This window comes from Danio rerio, chromosome 17, assembly GCF_052040795.2.
Source record: "Danio rerio strain M-AB ecotype USA chromosome 17, GRCz13ab, whole genome shotgun sequence".
NCBI lineage: Eukaryota > Metazoa > Chordata > Actinopteri > Cypriniformes > Danionidae > Danio > Danio rerio.
In genome coordinates this window covers 7,348,173-7,360,849 of record NC_141037.1, presented here as the reverse complement: position 1 = coordinate 7,360,849, position 12,677 = coordinate 7,348,173, and the positions used below count along the sequence as shown (strand labels likewise).

The 12,677-nt window shown below is 35.7% G+C and overlaps 1 protein-coding gene across 8 annotated transcripts; it reads left to right on the top strand.

Moving 5' to 3' along the window:
* Positions 1-256: 256 nt before the first annotated feature.
* slc22a3 (solute carrier family 22 member 3) lies at positions 257-12,376 on the top strand. 8 transcript variants are annotated; one of them, NM_001446816.1, is given in 11 exon segments: positions 257-720; positions 2,179-2,282; positions 4,114-4,268; positions 5,115-5,283; positions 5,426-5,543; positions 7,894-8,000; positions 8,117-8,331; positions 9,451-9,559; positions 10,695-10,807; positions 10,894-10,993; positions 11,082-12,376. In NM_001446816.1, coding segments are annotated over 11 exon segments (1,662 nt in total). In that variant the 5' UTR covers positions 257-336; the 3' UTR covers positions 11,170-12,376.
* The last annotated feature ends 301 nt before the right edge of the window (positions 12,377-12,677 follow it).

Sequence of the window (12,677 nt, the reverse complement as noted above, 5' to 3'; positions counted from 1 at the left end):
TAAGAACACAGATAAGATCAATCTATTTCTCGATGTTTAAAGGGCTGACCTTCCGTAGATCGTGTTTTGACGTCTTTCAGTGTGGATTAAGCGTTAACTTTGGGTGTCAAACACCCTGTATATCGCACCCCTGTTTTCAGACTGCTTCAGACTGTTTGGTCACATGATACACTCGGAGAAACTTTGAACGGGTTTTAGCCTTCACAACTCCTCCTCCACAGACCTTTAAATGCTCTGCTTGACTGACTCTTAAGTCAACTAGACCTGACAGACAAACTCAGCTGTCAACAACAGTCCGCATGATAACATAAGGATTAAAAACAAACCTGTGTTAGGATGTCTAACTTTGACGAACTTCTGCAGCACGCTGGAGATTTCGGCTTTTATCAGAAGAGAATCTCAGTTTTAGGTTCTTTGCCTATTCTGCTGCTCGCGTTTGTGCTTATAGGAGTTGTGTTTTTAGGATACACACCAGATCATTGGTGTAAAACAGCGAGTCTTCAAGAGAAATGCGGTTTTTCGGAGGAGCAGGTGCGGGATCTGACGGTTCCCCGCACAGGCGCGCGCGGCGCGTTCAGTAAATGCGTGAAATTCGATGACGCGCTTCGGAACGGGAGCGTGCTCAGCTGTAATATATCCATATTTAACAACAGCACTCATCTGTCGGCCTGTAATGAAGGCTGGACGTTTAATGAGAACCGGACCACCATTGTTACTGAGGTGAGGACACTAACTTCTACGTAAACAATGTTAAATAGTAATTTATAGTAAACTCCACAGTGTTTTTGAGCCATACTATAGTAAAGTACTGGAAAAAATCCTATAGTTGCTATGGTAACATAAACAGTATAGTGATGTAAACGAACAACCCAACACTGTAGTTTTTTTGTTTTACAACTGGCATAGAATGGGCGTCACGGTGGCGCAGTGGGTACCACGATCGCCTCACTGCAAGAAAGTCGCTGGTTCGAGCCGGGACTGGGTCATTTCTGTGTAGTTTTGTTCTCCCTATTTTCCCGTATAGGTTCCTCCGGGTGCTCCGGTTTCCCCCACAACTCCAAAGACGTGGGACAGGTGAATTGGGTATGCTAAATTGGCCATAGTGTGTATGTGTGTGAATAGTAGTGTATGGGTGTTTCCCAGTGATGGGTTGCGGCTTGAGAGGTATCCACTGCGTAAAACATGTGCTAGATAAGTTGGAGGTTCATTCTGCTGTGGCGACCCCAGATTAATAAAGTGATTAAGCCGAAAAGAAAATGAATGAATGAATAAACTGGTGTATTGTAGTAAATGTACTATTTATTCATTCTCTTTTCAGCTTAGTCTCTTTATTAATCAGGGGTCACCACCGCGGAATGAACCACAAACTTATCCAGCATTTGTATTTACGCAAGGATGCCCCTCAAGCCACAACCCATCAACACCCATACACTCCTATTCCAGCTTCCAGCTGCAACCCATCTCTGGGAAACATCCATACACACTCATTCACACTCATACACTGTGGGCAGTTTAGCCTACCCAGTTCACCTGTACCGTATATCTTGGGATTGTGGGGGAAACCGGAGCACCTGGAGGAATCCCACACAAACGCAGGGAGAACATGCAAACTCCACACAGAAATGCCAACTGACCCAGCCGAGGCTCGAACCAGCGACCTTTTTGCTGTGAGGCGACATCACTATCTACTGCTCCACTGCGTCGCCCTACACCAGAGTTTACTGTAGTAAAAACTAAAGTTTATTTAATTTGGTTAATTTACCATGGATAATACCACAGTATGCTGCTGCATTCATTATCAAAGAGTCGTAAATGTTATAATACTGGAATACAAAATATGGTTCAAAATTACTACACACTATTTACTATAAATATATATAGTATCTTTTTATTTGGGCTGTTTTAATTTGTGTTTTATGATAAGTAAAAGATTATTTGTATACAGTAACACTTTTAGTGTACTATAAAAATATTCTACCAGCTCTGCTTCAGAAATGACTCAAAGCTCAAGTCAAAATAACAAATGATTAACATGCATCTGCTTGCTTCGGGTTTGCGTGCTTTTATCAGTGTTTAAACTTGAGCACAGCTGCTCAGTAAAGAGTCTGTGCATGTGTTATATTTTTATATATGTGTTGTAATAACTCTGTATATTGCATGTATTGTCTCCTACTGTAGTTTTCATTGGTTTGCGAAGACTCCTGGCTTGCAGACCTGAACCAGGTATCTTTAGCTGGAGGGTTCTTTATAGGTGCCCTAGTCACTGGATACCTGGCTGACAGGTTTGATTACCAAATCTTTCATGTATTGGCATGCTGTTTTGGTATAGCATGTCAAAGTATTCATAAACAAATCTAATTTCATGTGCTGTGATGGCATAAATGATTGACAATAATAAAGCAATCTAAGTATATTAAATTTTTTAATAACATTTTAGATTAATGAAAATGGCTTAACAGTAAAAAATAAATAAATGAATAATTTCTAAAGAATTTATTAAACTTTTACTGATAGGCCAAGGACAAGATAAATAAAAAATTATTTTATATACATAAAAATCTTGTTGAATGGAAGTATAGATGTTTAACTTATAAAAAAATAGGAAAATATGGTGTTTTTTATATTTAAATATATATTAATATTTATTTATTTACATGTATATATACAGTTGAAGTCAGAATTATTAGTCCCTCCTTTTAATTTTTCTTCTTTTTTAAATATTTCCCAAATGATGTTTAACAGAGCAAGGACATTTCACAGTATGTCTGATAATATTTTTTATTCTGGAGAAAGCCTTATTTGTTTTATTTTGGCTACAATAAAAGCAGTTTTTATTTTTTTAAAAAACATTTTAAGGTCAATATTATTAGCCACTTTAAACTTATTGTTTTCGATAGTCTACAGAGCAAACCATCGTTATAGAATAACTTGCCTAATTCCCCTAACCTGCCTAGTTAACCTAATTAACCTAGTGAAGCCTTTAAATGTCACTTAAAGCTGTATAGAAGTGTCTTGAAAAATATCTAATGAAATATTATTTACTGTCATCATGGCAAAGATAAAATAAATCAGTTATTAGAAATGAGTTATTAAAACTATTATGATTAGAAATGTGTCTAAAAATCTCTGTAAAACAGTATTGGGGAAAAATTACAGGGGGGATAATAATTCTGACTTCAATTGTGTGTGTGTGTGTGTGCGTGTGCGCGTGCGTGTGCGCGTGCGTGTGTGTGTGTGTGTGTATATATACACACAGTTGAAGTCAGAATCATTAGCCCCCCTGAATTATTAGACCGCTTGTTTATTTTTTTCCCCAATTTCTGTTTAATGGAGAGAAAGATATTTTTTCAACATATTTCTAAACATAATAGTTTTAATAACCCATCTCTAATAATTGATTTAATTTATCTTTGCCATGATGACAGTAAATAATATTTGACTAGATATTTTTCAAGACACTTCTATAGAGCTTGAAGTGACATTTAAAGGCTTAACTAGGTTAATTAGGTTAACTAGGCAGGTTAGGGTAATTAGGCAAGTTATTGTATAACAATGGTTTGTTCTGTAAATTATCGAGAAAAAATGCAGCTTAAAGGGGCTAATAATTTTGTCCCTGAAATGGTGTTTAAAAAATTAAAAACGGCTTTTACTCTAGCTGAAATAAAACAAATAAGACTTTCTCCAGAAGAAAAAATATTATCAGACATACTGTGAAAATTTCCTTGCTCTGTTAAACATCATTTGGAAAATATTTTAAAAAGAAGAAAAAAAATTTAAGAGGGCTAATAATTCTGACTTCAACTGTGTGTGTGTGTATGTGTATATATAGTATAATATAAGTATTATATTTCAAATGATAAAAAATGTCTTGCTTTTTATTGGGTTTCTTCTTAATATGGTTAAAATTGCTTTATAGGAAAAAAATACACAAAAACAAAATTTAAAGCTGTATTACTTTATATGTTTTAGATGCTTTAAAACAGCTTTCATGTTTGACTTTAATGCATTTTTTATATTCAAAGTTGTATCTTCACATTATTTAATCTACTTGAGCTAATGTAAAGTTGTAAGTTTAACTAATAGAAATTTAAAGTTAAATTTATGTCTTCACAGGTTTGGGAGAAAATCATGTTTTATTGCATCAATATTTGGCCTTGGAGTCTCTGGGACATGCATTATTTTTTCTCCTTACTACCCTCTGCTCCTATTCTTTCGATGTTTGCAAGGATTTTTTGCCAAAGGAGCATGGACCGCCACATATGTGTTAAGTAAGTACACGCTTATATTTAATATTTAGTGCTGTTTTACAATTAATCGCAACTATTTGTGTACAAAATAAAAGTTCTTCTCGTGTTTCCTCTGGTTGCTCCAGTTTCCCCAAGTCCAAAGACATGTGGTATATAGGTGAATTGGGTGAGCTAAATTGTCCGTAGTGTTAGTGTGTGAATGAGTGTGTATGAATGTTTCCCAGTGATGGGTTGCAGCCGGAAGGGCATCCTGTGTAAAACATATGCTGGAAAAGTTGGAGGTTCATTCCACAGAGGACACCCCAGATTAATAACTAAGAGACTAAGCCGAAAAGAAAATGAGTGAATGCATAAAAGTTCTCCCCATGTTGGCGTGGGTTTCCTCCAGGTGCTCTGGTTTCCTTCACAGTCCAAACACATGTGCTATAGGTGAATTGAATAAACTAAATTGGCCGTAGTGTATGAATGTGTGTGTGAATGTAAGAGTGTATAGGTGTTTCCCACTACTAGGTTGCAGCTGGAATGGCATTCACTGCGTAAAACATATGTCGGAATATTTGGCGGTTCATTCCGCTGTGGCAGGGTAAATATCAGCTTATTTACCCTGATAAATAAGGGACTAAGCCAAAGGAAAATGAATGAAGCTTTTTTTGTACAGGTATGTATATAAGTACACTGATGTGTATTTATATAAACATGACAATACACAGTATACATTAAATGATTTTGTCAATGCAAATGTTTTGATTTGAAGAATTCTCTGTGGAGAAAAATGTAATACAGCTTTAAATTGTGTGTTTTTTTAAAGCTGTAAATCTTTCAGATTGTGTAAACCTTTTTTCTCTGTTTTTCCTGTTTGCAAAACAGTTATTGAATTCTTTGGATCAAACAACAGGAAATTTGTCTCCGTTATGTCCCGTACGTTTTACTCGTTGGGTTTGGTTCTGCTTCCTGCTCTGGCGTATTACATTCCTTCATGGAGAAACCTGCAGCTGGCCATGACTCTGCCCACATTCATCTTCCTCATCTACCACTGGTATGGAATGATTATATATTAAATAATGAATGATTCTTAATCACAACTCAAATGAAGATCCACTTTAGTCAGTCTTTGTTATATTTGTTTTGAATTTCTTTATATAATGTACTGGACATGGCAGGCATTAATATTGTCACAGGGTTATTCCAGAGTCTCCCAGATGGTTGCTGTCACAAAGGAAGACAAAAGAGGCTCTAAGTATTGTTAAGAGCATTGCCAAGTGCAATAAAAGATCACTTCCTGAAGACTTTCATGAGGTAATTTGATGATATTCATCTTGTGAATCCATATTTTTAGCCATTTTAGGACATTTGCTTCTTATTTTTGGAGAATATGTATTCAGCTAATTGTTTTAATTGTCACTTCTCAAGAAAAATACAATCTTTTTTTAACATTTAGGAGTTTTTAAGTGTGAAGTTGTTGTTTATAGTGCTGTCAAATGACTAATCACAATTAATTGCATACAAGATAAATGTTTGCATTTACATAATGCATTTACATAATGTATGTGTGTACTTATGTATACATATAAAAAATATACACATGAAATACAAAAAAGAATATATATATATGTATGTATGTATGTATGTATGTACAGGTGAAGTCAGAATTATTAGCCCCCCTAAATTATTAGACCGCATGTTTATTTTTTTCCCCAATTTCTGTTTAAAGGAGAGCAGATTTTTTCAACACATTTCTTAACATAATAATTTTAATAACTCATTTCTATGATCGATTTATTTTATCTTTATCATATATATATATATATATATATATATATATATATATATATATATATATATATTCATAGCGCTTCACTTTTTCCACATTTTTTATGTTATAGCCTTATTCCAAAATAGATTAAATTTATTTATTTCCTCAAAATTCTTCACACAATACCCCATAATGACAATGTGAAAAAAGAGTTTTTGAAATTGTTGCAAATTTATAAAAAATAAAAAACCTAAAGAAAATAAATAAATTAAAAAAAAAAAAAAAAATCGCATGTTTATCAGTATTCACAGCCTTTGCTCAATACTTTGTTGATGCACCTTTGGCAGCAATAACAGCCTCAAGTCTTTTTGAATATGATGCCACAAGCTTGGCACAGCTGTTTTAGGGAATTTTTGTCCATTCCTCTTTGCAGTACCAATTTTAGTTCAATTTTAGTCTCATAAGATCAGAGCCTTTTGTTTCTTATGGTCTGAGAGTCCTTCAGATGCCTTTTGACAATTTCCAGGCAGGGAGTGTCTTCCGTCTGGCCACTCTACCATACAGGCCTGATTGGTGGATTGCTGCACAGATGGTTGTCCTTCTGTAAGGTTCTCCTCTCTCCACAGAAGAACGCTGGAGCTCAGACAGAGTGACCATCGGGGTATTGATCACCTCCCTGACTAAGGCCCTTCTCCCCCAATCACTCAGCTTAGATGGCCGGCCAGCTCTAGAAAGAGTACTGGTGGTTCCAAACATCTTCCAGATACGGATGATGGAGGCCGCTGTGCTCATTGGAACTTTTAGAGCAGCCAAAAAAAGTTTATAACCTTCCCCAGCCTTGTGCCTCGGGACAATCTTGTCTCTGGGGTCTACAGACAATTCCTTTGTCTTCATGGTTGGTTTGTGCTTTGACATCCTCTGTCAACCCTGGGGCCTTCTATAGACAGGTGTATGCCTTTTCAAATCATGTCCACTCAACTGCATTTACCACAGGTGAACTCCAATGAAGCTGCTGAAACATCTCAAGAATGATCAGTGGAAACAGAATGTACCTGAGCTCAATTTAGAGCTTCACGCCAAAGGCTGTGAATACTGATGCACATGTAATTTTCAGCTTTTTTATTTTTAATGAATTTGCAAAATGTAATAAATTAATTTTTTTACATTGTCATTATGGGGTATTGTGTGTAAAATTGTGAGGAAATAAAAGAATTTAATCAATTTTGGAATAAGGCTGGAACAAAAAAATGTGGAAAAAGTAAAGCACAATGAATACTGTGTATATTTATGTATACATATACAAAAAAAAAAAAAATATATATATATATATATATCATATATATATATATATATATATATATATATATATATATATATATATATATATATATATATATATATATATATATATGATAAAGATAAAATAAATCGATCATAGAAATGAGTTATTAAAATTATTATGTTAAGAAATGTGTTGAAAAAATTTGCTCTCCTTTAAACAGAAATTGGGGAAAAAAATAAACATGCGGTCTAATAATTTAGGTGAAGATGAAGCAGTGCACAAAATATGTTGGAACCAAAATATGCTCTCAACATTTACAAACCTAATGGTAAAAACAAAAGATTAGTTATTATAATTATATTCTGAACTAATTTTGCAGTTATAAAAATAATTTGGCACTTATAATACCTCAGAAAAAGGTGTCTGTGCTCATCTTGTAAATACAGTTATTACAACATGATTTCAGCTTTGATTGATCAGGAACAAGTCTCTGACAGATGACAGCTTTAGGTCTGTTCACCTCAGGGATTGAAGCAAAAAACAATTTTTTATCGCAGTATGTTATAAAGAGTCTTTAATGCACCGAGAATGTAAACATTTCTGTTTTTCAGATGGATCTTCTGATAGAAAAGCAAGAGGAAATCATGCGCCCTTCATATAAAGATTTATTTAAGACTCCTAAAATGAGAAAGCACACATTTATCTTGATATATGCATGGTGAGCGTATTTCTTTTGTCATTAAATATGCATTTATACAAAAATGTAAATATGTAAACCTTTATTTAACCAAATGCAATGTGATGTGTACGTTTTTTGTTGTCCTCTTCCTGCAGGTTTACCGGCGCTGTGGTTTTCCAGGGTTTGGTGTTGCGTTTAGGCATCACTGGAGATAATGTTTTCCTGGATTTTCTCATCTCAGCTGTGGTTGAGCTTCCAACGGGACTCATATTTTATTTCTTAGTTGATCGAATTGGCAGAAGGCCTCTCATGGCGACAGTGAATTTTATCGGAGGTGCTGCTTGTTTGGCTGTTCCATTTATTTCACCAAGTAAGTTACACGTACAGAAATGATTAAGTTTCTTACACATCTGTAGTTTGCTTCATTTGGTCCGGACCAAGGGCAATAAATGATACAATGTAGCATTTTCTGCAGTATTTGGGTCGTTTTCACATCACACTGCTGGCTTTGGTCCGAACCAGATAAAAAGAACTAAAATGCAGTCATCTGACAAAATCCACATCACTCATTGGCCAGATGTTGTTGAACATAATTCCTAAACTGCTTATCGATTGGACAGAATTCACGTGCAGGAAAATGACAATGGAACTCCCGCAAGTAAACAAACTGATTTTACTTGACTGATTTTATCCCTGCTCATAGTTTACTATATAGTTTGCATACATCACTTTAGACAAGCAAAACATTTCGAGAATAAAGCGCGGCTGAAAACAATGTTTTAATGCATCGCACGTCACTTATGGAGGAGGTGTGAATTATTTCAGCTAAACTGCGACATGGTCATCTTGCGGAAATCTATAATTATCGGGTAATGTTTTCTCTCTCTCTCTCTCTCTGTTGGTAAAGCGCTGTCAACAAATAATTTTCCTCCATATACCATACTGCACAACGCATCGGCCTACGGCAGCTGGATTAGTCCAAAAGGCAGAGTACTTTTTGCGGTTGGGTCTGTTTTAGTACGGATCATATTCTCGCCGTAAACAAACCGCTCCAGGGTTTGTTTGAAGCCGTACTGAGACCACCTCTTCAAGCAGGTCTCGGTACTCTTATTTGGTCCGGTTTTGGTGCGCACTCGAGTACGATTGCTGCATTCACACCTGCCCAAACGAACCGCACCAAGAGGGAAAACGAACTCTAGTGCGATTCAACCGAACTATATAAGGCAGGTGTGCAATTCCTTGTTCAACCACTGGGTGTCCAACTTACATTCTGCTCCTTTAATAATTGTTAAATAAATAATAATTAATAAAGGATAATATGAGCCCTTAACGTGAGTACAAATGTGTTGTTATCAATAGTTGTGGTTCTGGTTTCTTTTATTTTCAAAGAATTAGACAGGGTATTAAATCTTAATTGTTATCTTCATTGTTTGTGGTGTGAATGTAACTGTATGGCTGGAGTTCAGTGTTTATCTTTCTATCTTTCTAGATATTTCATGGCTCAGAAGGACCATTGCGATAGTAGGAAGACTAGCTGTTGCCATTGGGAATGAGACTGTGAACTTTGCCAACACTGAACTGTATCCAACACCACTCAGGTTTGGATTATTTATCAGACTTTTATCAGTAGATATGAAACAATGTTTACTGGCTGCCAAATATTTAAATGAAAACTTTTGGCAAGCTGGAAATCATCAGCCGAAAAGCTGTATTGGCTAATGCCAGTATGCAAGGAAGGAGACCAGAGGCAGTTTTGATTTAATGGAGGTCAATGAAGAAAAGGCGTTACTACATGAAATACACAGCTTTTGTGAGGAAATAACTAGTGATTTATTAGATTGAAAGCCTGTTTGGTTATCTTCAACCTGTTTTAGACTAAACAACACATCTCTGATTATCACTGGTTATGCATACTGTTATTTAACAAACTTGTGCAATCTTTTAAACAACATCTAGTTTCTCTTTCTCTCTACATACACCACTATACTTGACAAAAGTCTTGTGGTCTATCCAAGTTTTAGGAACAGCAAATACCAACTTCTAGTTGATCATTTGGTATCAGAAGTGGTTTATATGACAGGCAAAAGCCTCTAAATTACACTTTTTTCACTGAAATAAAATAAGATCATGTTTTTATTTTTAATGATTTAATTAGGACAGTAAGCTCTGACTTTGCTTAGACAAAAGTCTTGTCACTTAACAGAAATAATGTCCAGTATAGAATATAAAGTCATGCTGCAGTGGAAACAGAATGAGTATTGTGTCTGACTCCATCATGAGCTTGGAGGACTGCATCCATACATCTCTGCAATGACCCAAATAATGTATTAATAAAGCCATCTGGAATGACAAAGAAAGCGTTCTTGCAGGACTCCCAGAGTCAAGATTCATCAAGATTCTTTGGATTCATCTTCAATGCCTCCTCCTTCATCTTACCCCAGACATGCTCAATAATGTTCATGTCTGGTGACTGGGCTGGCTGAACACTGCTGACACTGTGGTGAAAACCTTGAAAGCATGTCATGGCTAACCTTGAGAAAATACCTTAAAACTCTGTTACATTTAACCCTGCGTTACTTTGCGCCCCGCGCTCCCCTATCTACTAATAATAGGTTTATTTTGGCAAAAATCATAGTTGATGGTTTATCAATAGTATAATACCTTAAAATAAAGTGTGGGTTACATTTTTTTTATATTAATTGAACTCTTTTTTTTTGTTGTTGTCTACTACAGAAACTTGGGCGTATCTGTGTGCTCTTCAGCCAGTGATATCGGAGCAGTCGTTGCTCCGTTTATTCTGTACAGATTAGCTAGTATTTGGCAAGAACTTCCCCTCTTGGTCTATGGTGAGAGCTCAGTCTTTCAATTGCAGATATAAAAACATAAATCATTATCTTGTGTTTATAAGGTTTCTCTCGTTTATTGTTTTCAGGAGTCATGTCTGTTCTGTACAGTGGACTAGTGATGCTTCTGCCAGAGATGAAAGGTGTTGATCTCCCAGAAACTGTGGATGATGTGGAAAACTTGAGAAGGTTGCTTTGGGTTTCTGTTATTAATTCACTAATAATCTGCCATAGCTATTTGTTTAGCTTGTTTATAATGTTATTTGTTCTTCAGCAGGCATAAACGCAAGGAAAAAGATGGTGCTCAGTTTCCTGAAATAAACATTGTCCCAATGAAAGCTGTCGAGAAAACATCCCAAAAGTGATTCAATCACAAGTAAAACTTTTAACCACAGGATTTGTGGTTGATTACATTTGCAGTACTGTAATAATATCATAATATATGCATAATGCATACAGAAAGATCCTTCATATGCTTTTAGATTTATAAAAATGACTGATTCTTTTGTTTCTAATGTTTTAGTTGCTGTTTATTATATCTATATATTCACTTTCCCCCCATTGTTCTGGTTGTGTTTTTGAAGCTGTGTTTACATTCTTGCTCATAGTTCACATCCAGCCATCCATGAAACTCACTCTTAATGAAGAGGCACACAATAGATTATGGTAATTAGCATCTGACGATGACCTATAAATACTCTTTCATTATGTTGTTCGTTTCTGAACAAAAGGTCAACCCAATGCTTTCCTTTTCACGTTAAGCAACGCCCAATCTACTTTTTCTAGTTCAGCAGGTTTAAAAAAAAAAATACAATTTACTGAATCAGGTTACAATCAAATTGGCCCCAAAAATAATACATTTAAAGCTTTTGTGTGATTTTAGTGTGTCAGATGCTCTGTTTCCATTCAAAGATGCAAATTAATTTTATGCGCAAACTGTAATATCGCATAAAAGACGTGCGAATAAAGCAACATTTCCATCCAATGAGTCAAAAAGAACAAAATCGTCACTTCCTGATTGACTGGCGCTAAATATCAACAGTAAAAACAAAATTTGCTGCAATTGCTGCGTCAATCTTTTCTTCATTTAATAGATGACTTGCGCCTCTGTAGGCAGTATACAGACACGCAATAAGCGTGTGGTGGCATTTGAAGGCTTGAGACTCGGAGCACAGATGCTCTCTTAATTCTGGAGGCAATACTGAAATGTTTAAGGTGTTTTAGAAAGACCAAAACAACATTTCAGAAGTTTTACTGTGTGCTCAGCCTGCTGGTTTGTTCATTCACACCGTAGACTGTTAAAGGTGTGGACATAGTGTCTGTGACGTCACCCGTATGATTCTGAATAACGCAAATGAAGCTACAAGTAGGCGTGGCTAGCCGTGGCCATTTTGTTCGCCCATCGTCGCACCGATCAGGGGATACCAAACAAGAGCAAAGAGGCAAATTGTGAGCGGCCTGCTAGCATTTTGCTTGAGAAAGGCTTAATACTTGATTACCTGCGACTCATTTGAGTTCCGACCACATGTGCTGGGTTGTACACTATATCAATAAAGTGTTTAGACTTTTAAAAACACTGTTGTAATCATTTAACCACTAAACGTTGTTCTTATGACGTTTTTCTACAGGAGGAAAACACGAATTACTTCCAAGCACTTAAAATATAGTCTGTGTTTGCAAATGCAAGGCTATTTTTAAAATTCAAAATATTTTTTAAATGCTCTTGAATAAGCAAATACATTTATAGATATGATATATAAGAATATAAATTCACTCACCTGGGAAATGGATGGCACTTGAATGGTTTGTGAGCACAATAAAGTGCACACAACATGCCATATCATCTGATAATTGTAGGAAATAATTCCAAAAG